This window comes from Neovison vison, chromosome 12 (genome assembly GCF_020171115.1).
Source record: "Neovison vison isolate M4711 chromosome 12, ASM_NN_V1, whole genome shotgun sequence".
Classification (NCBI taxonomy): Eukaryota; Metazoa; Chordata; class Mammalia; order Carnivora; family Mustelidae; genus Neogale; species Neogale vison.
The window spans coordinates 13788438-13811281 of NC_058102.1; the positions used below are offsets into that span (position 1 = coordinate 13788438).

The window sequence follows — 22844 nt, forward strand, 5'->3', positions numbered from 1 at the left end:
TAGGCAGCACAATGTACACCCAGCCTTGTGTTTTGCCTTTTCTCTCAGCATATTGGCTCTGTGAGGACAGTGCCTTCTGTTTTCAGAAGGGGTTCGGGGACATAGACTCGGACCGTGGTTGAACAAAAAAAATAGATGTAATATCACCGTAAACCATCTTACAGACTAGTAAAGAGAGATTCAGAGAAATTAGCGAACATGCCCCAGCTTATGTGGAAAGCAGAATTAACCCGCATCTCGGACCCTCAAGTCATTACGGTGCTGCACTACCAGCTCCTGGCCAAACCCAGCTCCTTCTAGAAGTGTGGTTGTGCTAGGAAATAAGACAGAACTGCTGCCCAGGCCGTTAAAAGGCTGCCTCGAAGTCGGCTTCAGGGTAACAGGGATGCACGTTAACGGAGGGGCCCTCTCTGGGTCCTCCCCTGTCCTAGACACTGTGCTGGTTGAAATGCCACGCTCCAGGGCTCAGCGCAATGCCCAGGCAGATCGTTATGATGGGCAGACCTGCTGTGTGTCACACACTGTTGGAACCCAGGGCCGGGGGGCGGGAGGGGGGCAAGCAGACACGTGTCTGCCCTCAGGAGCTCATGGTGTGTGGCACAAAGCATGTGTGATGATTTTTCTGTATCTGATGACTGTGGATCTTAAAGTCACAGGCGTAGACTGGGTTGTGGGGGGATTTTTGGCAGCCATTCTGCCTACGAGGCATATCCAACATCATCTCGTCAACAACATCCTGGGAAACACGTGGTTTGGGAGCCAGACGGAACTAGGTTTGACTCTGCATGCCTACTTACTAGCTTCTTAGTGAGTTCCAACTTTTCTGGGATGTTACAAGGAGTAGAGGTAATGGACATGCCTAGCACAGCACCTGGAGCGTGGTAGGGGTCTGGTAGCGGGCTTAGCCACCCTGGTGAGTACAGCTTCTGGGCAGTGAATCCAGTGCCCACAGGTCAGTAGGAAGGACCTAGTTTGGGCCTCCCCCAGGTAATAACAATAGCTCATTATTTAATGAAGACTACCCTGTGTGTTAGTCACTACACTGAGTGTTTTAGGACAATAGTCCTATGAGTCATTATGAAAACCCATTTTACAGAAGAGTAGACCGAGCCACAGAGCAGTCATGAAGTTACTCTACTTGTCCCAGGTCACACAGCTGAGCCAAGAAGCATGGAGCTAACCTGTGAATTGATGTTGGGACCCTTACTCTACATCCTTATGATGGAGTCCCCACTTGGAGGTAATCCAAGTGGGTGGCTTGAGAGCCATTGCTCTGGAAAGCACCAGAAAGTACCAAAGCCAGAGTCAAGAGACTCGCACAAGCTTCCTGACCTTGGGCCCCTGAGCTCAGCTCTATGCATCTTGCTTTCCTCATCTCGAAAATGAAGGGACTGCTTTCGATGTTGTCCAAGGCTCCTTCCCACTCCAGGAGCCTCTGATTCTGGGAAATGGCTCTTTCATTCGGCACCCTGCAGGTCTTCCAGAGTCAGCACACTGTGCCCTTGGAGTTGGACCTCAGTTGAGATCCCAACTTTGCTACTTGCTAGCTGGATGGCCTCTCTGAGCCTCGGTTTCCTAATTTGCAAGCTGAGCAGAATCAACCCACTGCTTCCCTGGAGCAGTCCAGGGAATTAAAGGATTGTAGTATACAGGTAATAGAATCTCATCGGGTCATTTAAGGTGTTCCAGGGAAGGGACCGTTTATGGGGTGAGTGGACCGCACCAGAAGTATCAACAGGGATGCTGGGGCACCAGAGACTCGCAGAAGCAGCAAGCTGGTACCATTTCTGGACCAAGAAACATGTGTCAGTTTCTCGGGGCTGCCGTCACGAAGTACCACGGTTGGCTGGCTTAGCAGACACACGGTTTCTTACAATTCTGGAGGCTGGAGGTCTATGGTCAAGCTGTCCACAGGGTTGGTTTCTTCTGAGGCCTTTCTCCTGGGCCCACAGTGACCATCTTCTCCTCTGTACCTGTCCAAATTTCCTCCCCTTGGAAAGACACCAGTCATCCTGGGTCAGGGTCCAGCCTGATGATCTCATTTTCACCTAACACCTCTTTGAAGAGCTTCTCCCCCAATCTGTTCCCATGCCAAGGCACTTGGACTTCATGTGAATTTGGCGGGGGGGAGGACGGACACATCTCAGCCCTCACAGGAAGCAAAGGGAAGAGAGAATGCGGCTTGCGTGCAGTGAGAGCTGGAGCCATGGCCACCAAGCAGAGGCAGAAGCAGGAGGGGACACAGGCCCGGCGGGAAACACTGCCCAAACCGGAGAGGTCCTGGGAAGGAGACACCCTCTCTTGCCTCCAACCCTCCAGCCTCTGGCTGATGCTTCCAGCTAGGAAGCAGCCCCCCGGGATTCCAGGTAATTCCGTGTGCAAGTCGTAGGGCACACAGAAGGGCAGAGAGTGGAGCCGGAGCGGACAGACAGAGGGGACGGTCACCTGGCACGTGAGAAACACTCCAGAACTGCTCCTTCTTTCCAAGCGGAGGGAGGAGAGCGAGGGAGGGGGCTGTGGGCCCTCCCGACCTCACCGGTTCTTGTGCAGTCCTCGCCTCTTCTTGGAGCACATGAACGGGTGAAGCATAGAGAGAGGCACAGTGCACTCTTCCACGTGGACGCACTTTGTTGCCGTTCGAAATTGCAAAAAAGCGTCTCGCCCTCTCTGCGGCCCATTAGCTCCGCATTCAGCCAGGCTCTAGCCCACGGCGTTCAGCCGGTCAGAACTGCTAGGCCAGCCCCGTTGTCTCACCCTTCTTGGTAAGCAAATGAGATAGCCTCTGGTGCAGTGCAGCATCTAGCCGGACTGGTAGGGAGAGGCAGGCTCATTGTTGGTTAAAAAAAGAAAAATTAAAATCTCCATGCCAACAGGCTGGTCAGCAGGTCTGACTCCTTATTAATTCTTTTTCTGTACCTGCTGAAATGTCACAGGGGCTCCAGAACCCCCAGGCAGGCTGTGGTGCTGTCCTCGGCTCTTGTACCTGCTCTGGCTTTTCTGAGCTTCATAATATGCTCAATTTTGTTCACTGGTTAGTTTAAGACCCACATCTTGGATTCTCTATAGGCCTTCCCATGGGCATCTCTTCAAAATACTTTCTTTTTGCTGGCGGAGCTCGGCTGGAGAGTCTTTAATGACCACCGGGAGGACAGTGGCCTAGGCACGGTCAGAATGTCTCTGTTCAGTATCTGTCATCTCCTGCTGTCTGGTGGCCTGGCCACGAGAGCCTGTCTCGTCTCAGAGCTGGTCCGACAACACACGCTTCTCCTGGTGGGTTTTCTGCGTGGCAGGAGATGCGAAACTGCAGACCAGTAAGCGTGGTTTCTGCCTTGGGTTTTTCTTATCGCTTGCTGTCTAAAATGGGCAAAATCACTTACCTTCTCCAACTTAATGATTGTCTGAAAAATGGCAATCGTAGGTTTGGCCTGAGACAATAGCTCAGGGCACTCGAGGGTCGAGTGGATTTGGGGTCTGGGTGCTGTGTCCATTTCTTGGGGCTGCCCTAACAAAGTGCCCCAGACTGCGTGGCTTCCGGTTTATTCTTCATGGTTCTGAATGTTCAGAGTCCGAACCCAGGTCTTGGCGGGGCCATGCTCCCTCCTGAGATTCTCGAGAGCCATCTCTCCCTGCCTCTCCCTGTTCTGTCAGCACCAGGCAGTCCTTACTGAGGCTGCGTCACGCCAGCATCTGCCTGGTCTTCCCTGATCTCCCTTCTGCCTCTGTTTCCCCATCGTCTCATCAGGGCATCTTCTTATCACTGGACTAGGGCTCATCCCTATTTAGTGATGCTCATCTTAACTTGATTATATCTACAGAGACCCTATTTCCCAGCAAGGTCCTGTTCCCAGGTAAGGGGGTGGGACTCAGACATACCTTTCTGGGGGAACTCGGGAACTCAGTTCAACCCACAACAGCGCTTTTCCTCTGCTTCTTAGCTGCAAAGTGCTCTCTGGTTAAGAAGACCTTCTTGCCTATAGAATCTCCTAGGGTCTGTGCATCTGACCAGGAATTATCCCCCTCATATTGGCCCAGGACTCTAGAAGGACCAGGGAAAATAGGAGGGGGTTAAAGAGAGTGGTTGGAGAGAAGTGGGGAGCAGAGGACAAAGAGAAAGCCCAGGGGAAGGGTCGGGGTCCTGGGGAGCCTCAAGTGTTGTTTATTTTGTGCTAGTTCTCTCTGAGCCAGGCCTTTCTGAGACTCCGTTTTTCTCAGAAAGATGAGGATGGGGTGGAGGCTTGGATTTGATAACCTTCTGAGGTTTCTTCTAGCTTAATCTTTGATTCCACAAAACTAGCAGCGCGGGCAGGGAGCACAGGCCACCCAGGGAAGTCCAGCCAGTTCTGAGCAGTGGGTCTGTCAGTGCAGAACTGGACAAGCAGCCAGCTTCAGGACCCACAGTCCTTCGCTTCAAAAGTGGGCAGAGAGGACAGCTGGGTGGCCCAGTTGGTTAAGCGTCTGACTCTTGGTTTCAGCTCAGGTCATGAGCTCAGGGTCGTGAGGTCGGGCCCCACACTTAGCATGGAGTCGGCTTGAGATTCTTGCTCCCTCTCCCGCTGCCCCTCCCACTTGTGCTCACACTATCCAAAAGAAATAATTATTCTTTAAAAAATAATTAAGTAAAAAAAAAAAAGATAATTTTACGTGACAGGAAGGCAGAATTAGCTAACACTACTCTAGGAATTATATAATGATATGATATAAAACAGACAACACATTGTACCCCTCAGACTTACGCAATGTCATATGTGAGGTATATCTCCAAAATAAGTGGGCAGAGAAATTCACCAAGAACTTCTATAGAGCCGCAAGAAGAAGACAAGCGATCCAACAACAACAACAGCAAGAAGTGAACGAATACTTGAACATTAAGTTCCCAAAACAGGGTACCCACATGGGCAGTGAACCCCTAAAATGTGTTGAGCTTCATTAGTCATTAAAAAATTCAAATTACAGTCCATAATGCAATGCCACTATGTATCTACCGCAAGGTTGAAAACGCAAAGAGATGGGCCCTTATCTGGCGGGAGTTAGTTGTGGGAGTGTGGATCCGTGGAACTCTCATGCATAAGGACTGAGAACGTAAAGAGGAGGAGGAACCACTTTGCAGGATGTGCTTGGGCTGAACATATGTACTTCCTGAGACCCAGAAATTGACACATACAATGCCAAGAGAGAGGGTTAGAGCTTCCACAACTGTAAAAACCCAAATGTCCATCATCAGTGTCATATATAATGATATGTATATGATAAATATGTAATTGGTAGCATTCACATTATAGGTAATTATACAGCGTTAAGGGAACGAACTCTTACATGCGATGACATGACTGCATTTCTCAGGCATTGTTCTGAGCCAAAAGGCCAGTCATCAAAAGTGTATGATTCAATTTATATATACAATTCAGAAACTGAAATTCAGAAACTACACCAGGATGTCAGAATTTGGCAAAATGGCAAGATGACAGGCACGCGTGTGGTTGTAAAGGGCCATGCTGGTCTATTAGTGATGTTCTGTTTGCTCACCTGGGCTCTGGTTACAGCAGTGAGTTGACTTTCTGAAAATTCATCAAGCTGTGTACTTAGGGTCTCCGCCCTTTTTGGGTTGTTATAGTTCACTTCAATTAAAAGCTTCTTATAAAATCACAAACATGAAAATACTCTGCGAGTCTTGGTTAAGAAATGTTCACCAGCCACCAACCCTTCACGTTCATAGCCATATCACAGTCTCGGCCAAATAGTCTGTCTAGGGACAGATAGATCTTTGAGCCAAGCCTGCCCGCCCAGAACACCCCTCCTCTGTCTGAGCGCCCACGGCACCTCCCGACTCTGGTGTGCGCGGACTGCTCGGGTTGTCCCATCTCCATGTGTGTGGTGCCTGGTGCATGGAATTTCCTTGCTAAATACTAATTGAGAGGATGAGTGAGTGAGCAAATGACCACCAGCCTTTTGTAAGGGCTCAGCAGCCCTTTGTTCCCCATCCGCACTCACTTTCAAAAATCCCAGTAAATTCAGGCTTCAGGTGGGAGGATTTCCGTTTCTTCTGTCTGCCCAAGAGCTTTTGGAAAGGAAAAGATTTAAAAAACAAAAAGTCGAAGCTTTTAATTTATATGATCAAAAATGAGTCCCAGGTAAAATCAGCGGGGGATTTTAAATTAAGTGGTTTTTAATAAACTCACCTTCTGTTGGGTCACACACAAGAAGAGAGCTCTAGCACTTCAAAGCGGGAGAGAGGAGAGTGGCGATTTCGAGGGTCATTTTCGTGAATGTTTCCAGGATGAAAGCCCACACGGTCCCTGGAGCCGCTGGGATGGAAGTACGCCCAGTGCCCACTTCAGCCTTTGTTTCTCTGGTTCAAACCAGCAAAACCACAGGACACGCTGAAGGACTAGGGAAACAGATTTGTATCTTCATGTGTTGGCCCTTGGAGTGCAGGAAGAGAGCCAAGAAAATGCAGACAGGAGCCAGCATGGACTCAGAGCAAAGGAAAAGCAATATCCTACAGATTCCTGGGGGAAAGGGGAGAAGAGGTCCTGGTAAATAAATCTGGGAAATACTGGATCCAGTAGCCCCCTTCGGGATTCACCGTGCACACCGGTACAGCCAACTCTGTTTAAAGCCAGCGTGTCCTAAACTTAATTTCCTGACTTAATGCTGTTTCCCATACACCTGTTGTAACGCACTGTGGTTTAGCGTGCGTGTGGCCACTGTGGGTTTAGGAACAGAGGATTAGTCTGAAACCTCCTCTGATCTCATCTGAAGTGAGCACGTAGCCTCCGTTTCCCCTCCTGAACTAAGGAAGCACGGGGTCTGGGTTAACCAGGCGGGTTTGAGCCGTTCTCTTTAGCTTGAATGGAAGCCTGTTGCATGGAAAGAAACAATGGTAGACTTCCTCTGAAACAGAAGGCTTTTGTGACGCTGAAGAACACCCCAGGAGGTGGTATGACGTGCCCAGGACCTCGCTGAGCGGGCTCAGACAGACGCAGAGAGAAGAGGCTTTCCGAGCCACACAGGAGAGAGATGACACGTTCACTCTGAAACACTGTGCTGATCGCCGTCATTCTTGGTTGGCAGCCAGTCACCCGTGCCCCTGGGGACCGGATCATGCCCCACCTGTGCAGAAGCCCTCCCATTCCTGGCTCCGTGTATCACTTGGTTCCCCCCCTAAGTTTTCAGGCAAGCAAACCAGTGATGGCCTGTTGTCTCCACGCAGTCCTTCTAGCATGTACTTTTGTTTTTCCAAGAGCTACCTGAGTTGTTCGGGCTTGAGCCACAGCTGCAAAGAGGTCTCGCCGTATCTAGTCTCGAGCGTGGACGCAGACACACGCACACACCCAGTTTTCACCCACGCTAGACAATTTTAATGTGACCGCCGTTTAATTTTCATGTTTTTCGAGAAGAGGGGGGACATGGTCATGACCTTTTAAAGGCTGCTAGGACCTGCTAGGCGGCAGCGTGGCATGGGTGAAAGGTCACAGATCAGAGAGCAAGACTAATTTTGCCCCTCGCTGCTATGCGTGAGCCTCGTCTCTCCATCCGTCAGATGAGGATCACTCCGTCCACCTTGCAGGTTTGTCCTCAGACTCGGAGGGCCTTTAAGGAGGGCTAGAGGTGCTGGAGAAATGGCGAGTGCTACCAACACCGTCGCCGTCTTCCATTTCTTCTTGCATTCCCATCGGTAAGAACCAGTATCTGGCTCATCTTCAAAAGCATTCTTTCCTCCCTCCTCTCTCCGTAGACACCCACCTTTCTTTCCCTGCCATCTTGGCTCCCGAGCCGTTGCTACATACTCAGTTTGGAAAACAGAAACATTGCGGTCTGATCCCACAGATGACATGCCCTACCGCTGGACCAGATGTTCACAGGAGAAGCCTTTGATTTTTAATTTATTTATTCATTGATTTATTTAGTGCCGGTCTCTTAGGCTCGCAGCACAACAGCTGAAGGTAAAGCCCTGCCAGCCCCGTGCCTCCCAGCCAGCTCCGTTGGGAGCCCCTGTCGCAGCGAAGGCATGCTGCCTGTGTGCAGAGCGCTGGCCTCCGGGGCCAAGGGCTCACCCCACGCTCCCAGACCCCCCACAGCAAGTAGGGAAATGGACCACACAGCAGCAAAGGCCAGGCAAAGGCCAAAGTCAAGCCTTTTTTCCTGGCACCACCGTCCCACTGACAGCAGGAGGGCTTAGTGTCAGAGTCTGACTCCTAGGCAAGCATTGCAAAGCCAAATCCGTGTCATTTCAGCTCGAAAGGGCCCGAATTCAGAAGGGGCCGTTTGCATCATTTTAACCCGTAGGCACTTAAAAAGCTGGCTCCCACATGGCTTGCGTGCACATACTCTGTACTTGTTCTGGTGGGAAATTGCGCAAGTGGAGTGAGGGATAATTAGACACCTTAATGAGCAAATGTATAGTGTCTGTAACTGTTATTTATAAGCTTTTATGTACCACTTCATATTTTCAGAGGCCTTTACAATCATTAATTAGGCTCTCTCCCCAGCACCGTAGGAGGGAGGCCAAGAAACAGCCAGAGTTCTGTTTCTCCCGAAAATGTTGTTTTTCGGCTTTTGTACAATCTGCATGCAAACTCCTAACCTTTGAGGAAATGGGCAGAGTCTCTCCCTCGTGCCTGTCTGTGTGATTATATGTAGTGGTGTGTGCTGACTCCTTAGTGACTTAGGAACATCCTTGATGCTTGTAATTTCACTTGGGGTAGATTTTCTTTCCTTTATTTAATGTTTTTTTCTTCTTGTGGATCCTATCACTTAAGAATCCTGAGGGACCTCCTAATCATGCCGGCTGTGACACCGTAAGCTGCCTCTTTGACAGAGACTGGGAGGGAATGTGGTCTTGCCAGTATTTCTGAATTTTTAAGTGTCCGAGGCATTCCACACACAAGGGGATTTTAAAGACTTTTAGAAAGATGCGTGAATTCAGGCTGGCGAGTGAATTACTGGGTATGCATATTGATTATTGATTAACTATTTCTCGGTTCAACCACATTGAGCACTGTGCCTGCTGTTCTAGATACTTCTTAATATTGTCGGATCTTTAATTTGAGGTAGAAAAGAATAATCATGGCATATACCAGATACTTTTAAAGATAGGCTTTTTTTTTTTTTAAGTCCTCATAATTGGGACATCTGGATGGCTCCGTCGTTTGGGCGTCTGCCTGGCTCAGGTCATGATCTCAGGGTCCTGGGGTCGAGTCTCGCACTGTGCTCCCTGCTCAGCGGGGAGCCTGCTTCTCCCTCTGCCTGACGCTCCCTGCTGCTTGAGCTCTCTCACTCTCTCTCTGTTAAATAGATAAATAAAATCTTTAAAAAATAATAAAAATAAAGTCCTCATGATCATGTTGAAGTTAATGTGGGATTGTCCCCAAATTACAGAGAAGGAACTGGGGCTCAGAATCCCGATGACTTTTCTCAAGAGATATTGCTGGTGAGAGAAAATGTCAAGACTCAAGCTCAGAGCTTCTGTTTTCAAGTCCACGTGGAAAAACTTGGGGTATCCACGTTACATACAGCTTCCACTTCCATGATAGTTACAGAAACACCTGTGTTCCCAGAATCCGTTCTACGGCCTCAGCACAAGGATGTGGGGACATTTATTGTACAAATAACTTGTGGTTAATTACAGATTTATGAGCAAAGACAAACATTTTCACCTGTGCTAGACAATTTTATGTGGCCACTTTTTAATTTTCATCTTTTGGGCGAAGAGGGGGAAATGGGTCATTACCTTTTAAGGTGTGCTGTTCGGACATGTTGGCAAATCTCTGCCTGATAGATGTGCACAGCCCTGGCGGGATGCTCCTGTCTGACCTGACCTTCACGTAGGTGATACTCTGCAGCCTTTAGCTTTCAGGTCGGACACCACACTCCAATCACAGCCTGATTCTGTACCAGCTCCTGTGCTTCTTACTCCATCTCATAGCTGTCACAGTGTTTGTATTTTCTGGGTTACCTCCTCCCTTCCCCATTAGGTCTTGCTCCGTAAGAGCAAGGACTGTATTTTACAAACCGTGAAGTCACCAGCTAACCCAGTGAGTAATAGGAGGTCCTCAAAACCCAATTGTACATGAATTCTAGAAGAAATAACTTCTGAATGCATGATGAGAGACCAGACAGGGGCCCCACTGGCTTATTGGATATGTCAAGAGAAGTCCACATCTGACGAGGTGGTAGGTCCTGGGAGCCCTGTTTCCCATGAGTTCCTATTGGCCTGCGTTGGCCAAGTCCACGTTTGGCACTCATGCTTACCACGAGGCAGCCCTTCAAAACATCAAGACGGGGCACCTGGTTGGCTCAATCAGTAGAGCATGCAACTCTTGGTCTTGGGGTTATATGTTCAAGCCCCACATTTGGTATATAGATAACTTAAAAATAAAATCTTATAAAAAAAAAGGCATTGAGACATATATCCCATAGACCCTACTGGCACAGGGAGGATGCAGCCTTCATGCATTCTAAAATTGAAGGATGAAGGATGAAGACCCCGCCCCATTAGGGAAAAGGCACTTACCGTGACCCTGAAGAGTCACCTTCTTAGCACCTCACTTCCCACAGCTGTCCAAAGGCGATGATAATGAGCAGCCTGTCTCTTTTCTAAGATGTTGTGGAGTCAGAAGAGGATAAATGTGGAAGCTCTTGAACGCGGAAGCCAGCAGTGGAGTTCATAAGCTTTGTAATCTGCTTCTCATGAGTTTTTTGTTTCGTTTGGGATTCTAATTGACTCAGGGAATGGACAGTAATATATTTAGCCAAGCTTCTGGGATTCTAAAGAGAAAACCAAACTGCGTATTTGCTCGTCAAGTTTGCAGAGAAAGACATAGTGAAATAGCAAAATGCCATTGTGCCAGTTTGGCTGGAAGGAATGGTCTGTTGGAAAGAAAAACGGTAAATCGTGGCAAGATGGACCTGCGGTGCCCGACTAAGGAATTACCGCTTGTTCTTTAGACTGCCTGAGATCCGAGAGGCCTCTGAGCCTGTAAAGCGACCTGATCGAGCAACATTTTAGGTTGGCTTTTCCGAAACAGATTCCACTGTGGTCCCTCTCTTGCTCAAAATCCTTCAGTAGCTCCCTGGTGCCCTGGGCAGGACTTTCTAACCTGTGTGGCATATGTGGGTGACAGATGTACCAAAATGGGGATCCCTTCAGCCATAGCGGCCCCTGGGGCAGCCAGACCCTCTGAATGAGCCCTTCCAGTCACAAGTAAGTTGGAAGGATATCATTTTCTGTGTAAGAAGTGACACGAAAATGCTTGGAAAGCATCTCTTTTGGAGAGCTACGAGCCCTTCCTGATGCATCCCCTGTTCACTTGCTCGGGGTCGCCTCCTGACATTTGCCCCCAAAGAGCTCTAGTTCAGCCATCCCACCATCACACACCGTCCTACATGCGCCGTCCTACTGCTCTGCCTTTGTCTTCAGACGTCCCTACCTCGTCTGCCTGACCTGGTCCTCACCCTGGATCCTGGCTACTGAGGCCTCCCTCCGCGTTCCCTAAATGAACAGTGCTTGTCATCAGTGTGCACCTGAATCGCGATGGCTTGCGTGTCTTTTGTGGCTGGGTCTGGCCAAGACTGAACGTTCTCCATCCAGTTGAATTAAGATTTTGAATGAAACCCATGAAATCAGGAAAAGTAGGGATGAGTAACACACACAAGTCTATTTCCGTTGTTGGCACAGCGTAGGTGCTCAATAAATTACTGGATGGGTCAGTAGAGGAAGAGACGCAGAAGCCGCTCACGTGGAATCCGTAGGACACCATGATGGTCTCAACGTAAGAGAGGAGGACAATGGAGAAGTTCGAGATGTTTTAGGGCAAACAGCACCCCCAACATGGCAATCCTTACAGCTTTGGAGACTGGACCCCAGCTAAGCTCTCAGACGTGCACCCCATAGGTTGGGATTAGGATGTCTACTGCAGCATTGCTTATAATAGGAGAAACCCAGAAAGCAGCCAAAATGTCGTTGGGTCGGGAAATACATAAATAACCTGTGGTCTCTTCATACAATGAGTAAAGTGATGGCAACGAATAGACTAGATATTGAAATTTTCACCTGCTTTTAAGTCTTAAAGACGTAACATTGGGTGAGAGGAGAAATTAGAATGGAAGGGAGGCACTCTGAGACAAAGGCCCATAGCTTGTTGATTAATACATGCGTAGAGAATAAAACTAAACGCATGCGTGGAAGGGAAACTCAGCCACCTCGGGGTAGTGGTTACACTTGGGAAAGGGAGAGCCCGAGTAAGATGAAGGAGCTTTTGATTTATCTGTCATGTTGTATTATTCACAGCAAATGTGGCAGTGTATTTCTCATTTATTAGACTGGAGTGGTGGGTATTTGTCATTTTTGTTTCAAGAATTTTCTGTTGTTTTGGAAGAGTTCGTGCTTTTAAAAAATTAACATCACAGGGGCGCCTGGGTGGCTGAGTGGGTTAAAGCCTCTGCCTTCGGCTCAGGTCATGATCCCAGGGTTCTGGGATCGAGCCCCGCATCGGGCTCTCTGCTCAGCGGGGAGCCTGCCCCCCCTGCCTCTCTGCCTACTTGTGATCTCTGTCTAATTAAATAAATTAAAAAAAAATTAACATCACACAACGGAAAAGGCTGGGGGACCAGGAGAATAAGCCCGCGTTTCTGCATTTAGGTTCCTGTTCTAGATACCCACCTCTGTTCAACGAGTCTGGCACGCAGGGTGGGGTCACATCGGCCACAGAGGACTTGCCAAGCCTTAACACCATTTAAAGTCATCAATTCTCAGTTCAGTCCCCCGAGACTGATAGATCTATCGACATCTCTAGGGAGTCCAGAATGTGCATTAATACCTTCCATCACTGTGTATGGCTTCCACCCCCTCCCCATTTTCTCTGTGTATGAGAGCATCTCCCCAACCTAATAGATTTAGTTTCTGCAGTGAGATTTAAGGAAATTCTCTTATGTGTTTGACTGGGATAGATATTCTTGAATACCTCACTGTGTTCTCTTGGTATGTAACTTCGTAAATTTTTCTTTTCTTTGTCCCAGAAAGAAGCAAGTAGCGAGCTTATGGTGAATTTCATTATTTCTAAAACTGCTTCCGTGAACAAAGTCAGTGGTGTGCTAGAGCTAGCTTGCACTGACTTGGGGTGTTGGTGAGGGTGGGGGGAAGGCACGTCAATTGTGTGCATTTCTGCCCAACTGGGTGTTCGGGACATCACATACATAGCTTGAAATCAGCCATGGTGGGAGTATTTATTCTATGGGAATCAGCAAATGCTACCAATCAAGTTTTAATTTTTTCCCCTTGGAGAGCCTGTAATCAGATATTTGCTAGCCTACCCCTGGTGGGCATAACTGCTTTCTGAGTTGCACAGGGCAAGTAGCATTTTCCTTACTTTACACATACAGAAACCAAAAGTCACGAAAGGAAAAAGTCTTGGCCTGAGTCACAGGACTCCAGTGCTGGGGCTCTGGTATCTCTTGTGTAGATGAAGAAGCAGTGGCTTTGGAGCCAGCCAACTCTGAGTTCGAATCTGCTAGAGCTTCTCTGATACTGTGAATTGTTCAAGTGTCTGAATCAACCCCTCAGTTTCCCCACCTACAAAATAAGGATGATGACATCCAGCCTGTAGTGATGTTGTGAGCGTTGAGTGAAAAGACATGGGCAGAACCTAGCAAACCACAAAGGAGATATGCAAAAAAGGTAATTTGAGCTTTTAACTTATGAGTTTAGATCTGCGTATTACCCCGGGCTGACCATTATCATGTATGTTTTTTGTTTTGTTTTGTTTTTTTTAATTTCAGTTTTACCAGACCAAACAGCTTGGATGAAATGGTGACTTTATTTTTTTCTTCACATACGTACCACTGGAATCGGTTTTTTAAAAAAGCCTCAGAGTTGACATTTATGTGGGATTTGGGGGTTCGGATTCTTTCCAAAAATGTTAGCGATATATGTATCAGGTATCAACTAAGATCGTTCGTCATCTCCTGGAGTTTTCTCCAACGGCCATTCTGCTGAGCTAAGCATCCTGGGTAGGATTGATTCGGGGGCCCATGGGTGCTACAGTTCCATCCACCAAATTAACTGCAGTGGCCTGCAGGGAAATTCTCCTGGCTCCTCGTGTTCCCTGCTCTGGGCACTCTCTGCAGGTTCCGACTGCCCTGGGAGTGACCATGCTTCGGAGTCATCCAGCAAAGCCAAAATCTGCTTTCCTTTTTAAAACTGTCGCTAGTTAATTTTTGCCTGAGTCATAAATTTCAGATTTTTTTCTAACATTTTAAAAAAATAACAGAAGGGTATACAATGACAATTTCTCTCGGTACACAGCGCCCCCTCCCCATGAAAACTAAAAAACAAAACAAAACAAAAATGGAGCTCATCAGCGTCAGCACTGCCTTCACCGTAGCTTACATCTGTGTTGGTTGTGGGGACCAGAGAAGACTGGAAGTCAGGAGTACTGGAACAAGCTCGTATGGCTTGTCAATAAATGCAAAGTCAATTGGCCAGACTTAGCTAGAATAAAATTGCAGGAGAGCTGCTCTTTATCTATAAAGATAAATGGCGCAGATTGTACAAACAGCTTATTTCAACTAAACCTAGGAAGGTTGTCCTATCTCTGGGGGAAAAAAAAAAGTAGGAAGGAACCTAATGCTTATAGGGAATGGAGTACATAGCAGGTGCAATATTATGCTCGTTTTAAAATGAGTGTGGCCAAATATGCATGACATAATTGTAATTATACCCTTTTAACCACCTTGATGTGTTCAGTGCAGAAGCATTAAGTACATTCGCATGGTTGCGTAACTATCCCCACCATCCCGTCTCCAGAAAGTGCTAGGCTGTTTTGTCCATCTCACTTAGTGTTTGCAACAGCCTTTGAGGCCGCTGTAACGTTCTCCGTGCAGTGAGGATATTGCAGAGAGAACGTGTCCCTCGCAGAGCCTGGGATGGAACCCAGCTGTGTTCACTTCCAGACCGTGGACAGCGTGTGCCTGGCTCTGCGTCTCACCGTTGCTTTTCCCTCTTCCATCCTCTGCTGTTGCCCAGGAGTGATCCTGCTACTTCTGGACAAGCTGCGGAAGATGAAGTGGGAGCAGATGTGGCGGCTGACTGCAGAGAGGGAGCTCATGGGCATGTTGTCCACCTCCTTAGCTGACCAGGTGAGTGGCCAGCCTAGAAGGTAGAGTTACTCCTAAGCAGCCTTGTACTGTTTCTCAGAGAAGCCTGAAAGTTGTTGGGTCTGGACGAGTTTCCCACCCATTATGTGACCGTGGTTCCATCTGCCTGGTGCCTGCCTAAGTCAACAGCCAAGTTTGTCTGTGAGGTCATCTGTCCATTCGGCAGCCTTTCACTACATGCTCTGAGAGCGAGGGACGATGTTCAGAACTAGGATTGCAGAGATGAGGAAGGATACAGTCCTTGGCCTCAGAGAGCTCAGTTTATCGAAGCAGACCAGTAAGTAAATGACAGTCAGATGTGCTAAGAGGAGGTCACCCTCTCCATCTGGGTGCGGGGTGTGTAGCTCCTGCTGCTTGCGACCCCGGAAAACCACAGCTTATTTCCCAGACAAGATTTCATTTTGCTTTTCTCACTTCTACAGCAACACCTTTTCTTGAGAACCTGTGCTATGACCTGCGCATTTAAATGGAAGGGACAAATCTAAATTCCTGGCTGAAATAACTGGCTTCTAAAATCGGAAAAATCCATGCGCTCCACCAGACCATTAACATAAATTCATCAAAGTCCCATGTCTCATTTTTGCTGGGAAGTGTGGGTGCCCAAGCCTCTGACCTTGGCCCTGCCAGGGTCACACATTTAGACTTGGCATTCCCTGTGGTGTAGCAGGCCATGTTGAAATGGAGACAACACTTCTCTGGGTCCTCTGCATTTTTACCCTTTCCTGTTCACCCAAAAAGCAAGCCCACTCCCTTGTTTTTCCTCCATGTTCAATGGTCTGATTCACCATATTTTTGCCAAGTTTTCTAATGCAGAGGAAGCAAGAAACTCTACAGGGTTACTTTGCTCTTATTTATTTTTTTATTATTATTATTATTTTGCATTGTTATTCAGTATTTCCGAAGCAGCCAGAAACTAATTTCCTTTTTCAAACATGAGATCTGGTATAATGAATGAGTTAAAAATTACCCAGGTAGCTGTTTTTAACCTGAGGGGAAAACTGTCCTCCATCATCGTATTTTAAGTCAGGTCACAGTGACTCAAGTATGTCCCCAAAAGCTAGCAACTGCATGTTCCTGTCCAATGAGGATAGTTTATCCAGGTATCTCCTCCTGCGAAGGCACATAATTCACCTCCCGGCACCACCTGTCAGCAGCTAGTTAATAAGTACGGCCTGGTGCAGCGAGAGCTTGGAGAAAAGCCCAAAAGAAGAAAAGCCTCCCTAGAAAAGTCGGAGTTGGATCTGGAGGTGGGGAGTGTGGAGTCGGGCACCATGGCCTACAGGAAAACAAGGTGCATCCATCATTGAGTCCGCCAGAAGCCCCAGGAAGTGCTGCTAAAACAGAATCTGTAATTTGTCTCAGCCCCTGAATGAGCAGAGCCACTTGTCATCATGCAGTTTCCTCTCCTGGAGGCATGGGATGGATGACACAGGGCTCCTCGATAAGGTGGGAGGAGGGGCAGAAAAGTGACTTCATTTAACATCTGCCAGCTCGGGGTGGGGGAGAAGACACTCGCTGTCTGCTCCCACATCCACTTGCCTTCTGGGGACCAGTGGAGCCCGTGGGTGTCGCGTCAGTGTGGGACATTCCCCTGTCTCTGTCCAAACACAGCTGCTTGGGTCTAGAGATGGGAGATGCCAGGAGAATACCCACAGTGCAAGCCAGCGTGGGTCCCGAATGGGAGGTTCAGGAGAGTCCCTTACCCAGGAGCTGCTCTGTACCACGAGAGTTGGCATCGTGGGTGAGACCCGTCTGACTCTTGACTCTGTCTGGCTTTTCTCCCCCAGGATATTTTCAACGCCGTCATCAAACAGAACCCCTTCCTGGTGTATCAGCTCCCCTGCTTCTGGAACGTGCAGCTGTCAGACCACACCCGCTCTGAGCAGTGCTACAGGGACGTGTCTGATCTGAAGGTAGAGGAAGGCCAGGCTGCCGTGGGGGCGGGGCCAAACTGCCGTGGGGGCTGGGCAGCCCCTTGGAGGAGGAGGAGGAGGGGTCCCTCACGTGAGCGTGTGTGGCTCCGAGCAGGCTGGGGAGGGCGCTTCTGCAGAATGAATGGTTCTGAATTTTGTGTGCTGTGTGCTGAGAGAGATAAGGGCATAGAAGAGCAGAAAGAATGTGCTTCTCTCCTTTTTTTCTTTGTCCCTCTTCTGGAAAGCATGAGGCCTCCCTGCTTAAGAACCAACCTGCCTGGTTACCCTTGCTACCTGCCACTGGCTGTGTGGGTTCTTATCAGCTCCCCAAATTCAGTCATTTAATTCAAACGAAAACAGTTCTGGAGGGACTCCTCTGTGCCAGGTGTCACAGATAGAATCACATCCTTCCTACGTTCAAGTCATTCGTGGCCAGAGGAGAGAGACCGGTGAGGAAAGGCACATGAGCACGCCTGCCGGGTGCTGTGGCCGCGAGTGGGGGAAGGCACCGGCCCGCATGCCTCAGTCCACCTCATACAGCAGTGACATCTCAGTCCACCTCACGCAGCAGTAACGGTGGCAAAAAGCCTTCATCTTCGGTCTGTAGGTACCATAGTGGTAGGGCCCAGAAGTAACTGGCTCGAACCATGGAAACCTGAGTAAGATAGAAGGGCCCACAGTGCCTCCCCGCAGCCCCCGGCTGAATACAGACAGGCCATTAGGTGACCCACCTCAGATTATCCATAAGCCCTAGCTGACCAATGGGTACTAAAACCTGGACACAGGTACCAAAGAAGGAGAGTTCGGTAGGTCCCCGTAGCTCCTCATCTTCCCGCTTGACTACAGCCCCCACTGCTGCCCCCTGGCAGACAGCCTCTGCTCTGCATCCTACCTGCCAGCGGCTCCCCAAAGTGTATTCAGGAAACTTCTATCTCCTTTGGGAGGCCAATGCCTTATCCATTAGGCCACTGGGGCTTCTATCTCCTTTGTTCCACCTCTGGTGAATCCTTTAACTACCCGTGCCCCCAGCCACCCCCCCCATCAGGTGGCCCCCATTTGGTGGTCCCCCTGTCCGATCGGGAGGACCCACATTTGATGGTCTTTGGGTCCCACCCCCCACAATGAAGAAGACAGTGTGTACGAGTTCTCTGCTGCCCTAGTTAATGTTGCAGAACAAGCTGCCCTAGCAGTGGCTTCAGTCAACCACCATTTATGTAGCTGAGGAGTCTGCAGGTGGGCTGGCCAGCTATCTGATTTTCACTGGCTTAACCAAGTGTCTGCGGTCAGCTTTGGATCCAGTAGTTGATGGCTGGGACACCTGGGCCCTCCTCCAGTATCTGCCATGTCCCAGGAGCAGGCCAGCCTGCTCATTCTCATGGCAAAGCCAAGTGGGAGAGGAAGTCTTGGTGCTTGCAAGCAAAGCTTGAGTCCTTGATGCTAGTATCCTGTTGGCTGAGCCCCAATTTAAAGTGTGTGTCAGAATTTTCTACCTACAGTGAGAGGAGTGAGGAACTGACCTCCACTGGTAAGTGACAGAACAAGGACTTGAACCCAGGCCTGTCTGACAGCAAGTGCGTTTGCCTCTCTGGCTGTGTCAGACAGGAAGTCAACACACACAACATAGGGAGCTGACATCATTTCAAATGTATAGCCATTGCCCACGTGACACTGCAGTAACAATCGTTTCGAGTTTTTTAAGAGGAAAAAGGAACCCAAACCTTGCTTTCCTAATCAATCCATCTTTTCCAAGAAGCTTCTGGCCATGTCCAAATGTGTGTGTTGCCAAATATTTATGGTCCTAATACACATAGAATTTTGTACTCTTCTGTTACCAAGGCATTCCTGTTACTTTAGTTGTTTTCAGATTTTCACAAATATAAACTGTTGTAATGAACAGTCTAAAGTTCACACCTTCCCAGGAGTGAAACGTAGTCAAAAAGAAAAAAACTTGTTTTTGTTTTTCTATTTTTTTTTAATTTTACTGAACTTGAAGGTCATTACAAACTATTAGAAAGTGTTTAGAACAGAAGTACCTCCATCACTGATTCTTTCAATCAACATTTATGTAGTTCCTTTGCTGTGTCCTGTATTTCTTAGGCGTAAGAAAAATCTATGACATACTCAGGAATATTTCCAAGACTGTCATGAACTAGAAGCTTAAAAGTGAGGAAAATAAAAATCAACCCTGTATAGAACACCAAAAAGTATGGGATAAAATTTTTTTCTTAATGACTTAAAAACATAGTCGATCGGTCTATAAAGTCAATGAAGTAAGCAGAAGCCAGAAACAATGACAAAGTATGGATCCAGAAGGATAAGCAAAAAGCAACTAGATCTGACATTTGCTGGGTATTTGCAGACCCTTGGGAACTAGAGGCCTGGCTTAAAAGTCGGTAACTATATAACTTACTATATAATTCAAACAAAGGAATGCTATTATTAGTAACACTGGGACATTAGGCCTAAATTAAAGTCAGGCAAACCATTTGTATAGCCATTCTATTGAAAGGCGATGCATGGGAATTTGGGTCTCAGCCCCAAGAGAGACAAATTAGAAGACACGTACCAAAAGTTAGGATCCAGGAAAAGTGATATCCTCAGTAGATAACAAGTGTAAAAATATCCATAGGAGAAGATGATAGAGACTGTTATACATCTTATCCTTGGCTTTAGGTAAAATAAGAGAGAAATTCCCTTGAGACCTTCTAATTTCAAGCCTGTGCTCATATTATTTGGTGGGCTGAAGTTCTATGTATGGGAAGAAATAGAAGAAAAATGAACATGTGCCAGGCACCTGGCAGAAATAAACAGAAATCTGATCTAGAAGAATACTCTCAAAAATAAGAAAAACTTCAATGAATTATTTAGGTCAAGTTTCAAGAAAAATGAGTTCTCATTCGGTAATCCCTAAACACACAGGGAAATAAGCCACCATGAGAAAGGGCAGAAACTGTAGAATTAAATTTCAAAGACTTCAGGTATTAGACTCATCAGATAGACAACAAATATTTTTATTCTGTGTAAGAAATAAAAGAGAATTTAAAGGATGGAGGAACAAGAGATTCTCAAAGGCAAGTAGACCTATTTGGATCAAATAGTATTTTTAGAAGTGAAAAACGTAATTATTGAAATTGCAGATATAATGAATATGTTAAGCAGTAAATTAGAGTCAGCTAAAGAGAGAATTAGTGAACCAGAAGAGAGTGCTGAAGAAATTATCTAGAATCCAGAGCACAAGGAAAAAGAGAAAAACTGAGAGAGACATTGAGATATTGAGAATGTGTCTAATTAGACTGCCAGAAGGAAATAATAGAGAAAATTGGAAGTAAGTTATCTTTTTTTTAAAAAAGATTTTATTTATTTATTTGACAGACAGAGATCACAAGTAGGCAGAGAGGCAGGCAGAGAGAGAGAGGAAGGGAAGCAGGCTCCCTGCTGAGCAGAGAGCCTGATGTGGGGCTTGATCCTAGGACCCTGGGATCATGACCCAAGCCAAAGCCAGAGGCTTTAACCCACTGAGCCACCCAGGCGCACCGGAAGTGAGGCATCTTTATAGTAAATGGGAATTTTCCAGAACTATTAAAAGGTATCCATACGTACAAGCAGTTTAAAAAGAGAAGGCTATACTTAGACCTATAGAAGTAAGACTGCAGCAGCCTCAAGTGATTTTTTTAAATAACCAGAGAGAATGAAATGTGTAAAACTGATGAATCACAGACCTTTACCCCTGAAACAAATAATACATTATATGTTAATTTAAAAAAAATAAAAAATATTTCTGTTCTATGGAAATAAGTAAATGACCAACCAGAGAGAGAGGAAAAAAAAAAAAAAACAGATTCTCTATGAAGACATTCCATGGTCAGATGAGAGTTCTTATCAGTAGCAACAGAAGCCGGAAGAGTACAAGTAACACCTTAAACTGTGCTGGGTGACAACAACAATACATAGTATACCTAGCAAAATACGAGAAAAGATTATTCAGAGGCGCAAAAGCGAAGAGGATTTACCACAAACATACCTTTGCAAAGAAACTGCTCAAGGATTTATTTTCAGGAATAAGGAATATGATTCCATAGAATCACGATTCCAAGAAGGAATGCTGAACAAACAAATTAGAAATATGTAGGAATGCCTAACAATCTCTAAACATTAGTAGTAGTAGTAGTAGTAGTAATGTATAACTGTGGGCTTCAAACAGTTCAACCTAAACTATCAGACGATGACATCAACATAACTCAGGAGGGATGTGATTGGAATTAAAGTATTCTGGAATCTGTTTTGTTGGTGAGATAATTTCAATGCTAAGATGGTTACACACGTCTAACCTTTCAAGCTTCAGCTCTGAAAGAATTGGGGGAAAAAAAGCACAGAAATTATAAATCCAGGGTGGGTAGAGATGGTGAGTGGAGTAAGAAAAACCAAAACAACCAAAATATCTTCATCATTTGTTGGGGGGTGGGGGTGGAGAAGAAGAATGCAAGAAGAAAATGGCAGCATAGGAAAAAGGGGAAAAATAGAAAGCAAGAAATCAGATGATAGAAATAAGTCTAAATATATCAATCAAATAAGCAGACTAAGTTGAGGGAGGAACAGACACGTTGTCCAACTGAAGAGGAGCGAGTATACAGCATATGCTCTTTATGAAAGACATACCTAACACATGACGGCCTGAGCAGTTTGACAGATGATGGAGAAAAAGAACCGGGATAGCTCTCTTGGTATCAGACAAAGCAGTGATAGGCAATAAATATATAATTTAGTAGGAGATGTATTTAATTTAGTATTGAGATGGTCACAATTTAAAAATTAAAAGTTCACCGAGAGATACAAGAACTCCAGAGATAAATCAACAACCTACTATTTATCATAGTAGAATATTTTAGTGTATCCTTTTCAAATATCAGGAGATCAAGCAACCCAAGAAAGTTGATTAAAAATATGGAATATTTGAGCTACACAGTTAAAAATCTTGATTTACTGGGCAAATAAGGAACCTGGTACATAACAGAGAATATACATCCTTCTTAAGCTCATATGAGACATTGTTTATAAGTAACCATGTTCTGGACCATAAAGCAAATCTCAGTATGTTTCAAAGAATATGATATATATATAATATTTATCATATATATGTGTAAAATATATGTTCTCCATATAATAGATATAATATTTTTGATATATGTTTACATATTATTTTTTATATTTTTATAAAATATATGCCTTATAGTATATATATTATATGCTCATATAATATATGTATCTGAATACAGTATAATTAAATTAGTAGTAATAATATTTTTAAAAAATATATTTGATTAACATTGAGAACATACTTCTAAATTACTCATGGCTTAAGTGGAAATCACCATTGAAACTGAGACCTACTTAGAACTGAATGAAAATAAAAATAATACATGTCAAAATTAGTGAGATGGTACAAATATATGAAGAAATTTGTAGCCTTAAATTTCATATTAAAAAGAAGAAAGGCAGAAAATTAGTAAGCCAAGTCTATAACTTAAGATGATATGTAAAGAGCATTAGGGAAAATTCAAAAATTAAGAGACAGGGCATAAAGAAGGTAAGAAGGAGAAGCTGATCAAGAAATTATTCAACAAAGTCAGAAGTTTGTTTCTGACTTTGTTTCCCTCCTTAGAAGGGAGCCAATGGACTAGGCAAAGCAGTGGCAGGACTCGCTGAAAAATAGCAGGAAAACTCACTAGTAAATGAATATGGAACCATAAATGCAGATTCATGGACTCATTCCCTAAATGC

General features: G+C 46.1%; 1 protein-coding gene across 2 annotated transcripts in view; it reads left to right on the plus strand.

The window, feature by feature from the left end:
* The window catches only part of LARGE1 (LARGE xylosyl- and glucuronyltransferase 1), a 533441-nt gene that overhangs the window by 433131 nt on the left and 77466 nt on the right, over positions 1-22844 (plus strand). For both annotated transcript variants that reach the window (XM_044228337.1, XM_044228338.1), the window contains 2 exons: positions 15023-15135; positions 16941-17066. In XM_044228337.1, coding sequence (XP_044084272.1) covers positions 15023-15135; positions 16941-17066 — 239 coding nt within the window. The remainder of the gene's footprint in view (positions 1-15022; positions 15136-16940; positions 17067-22844) is intronic.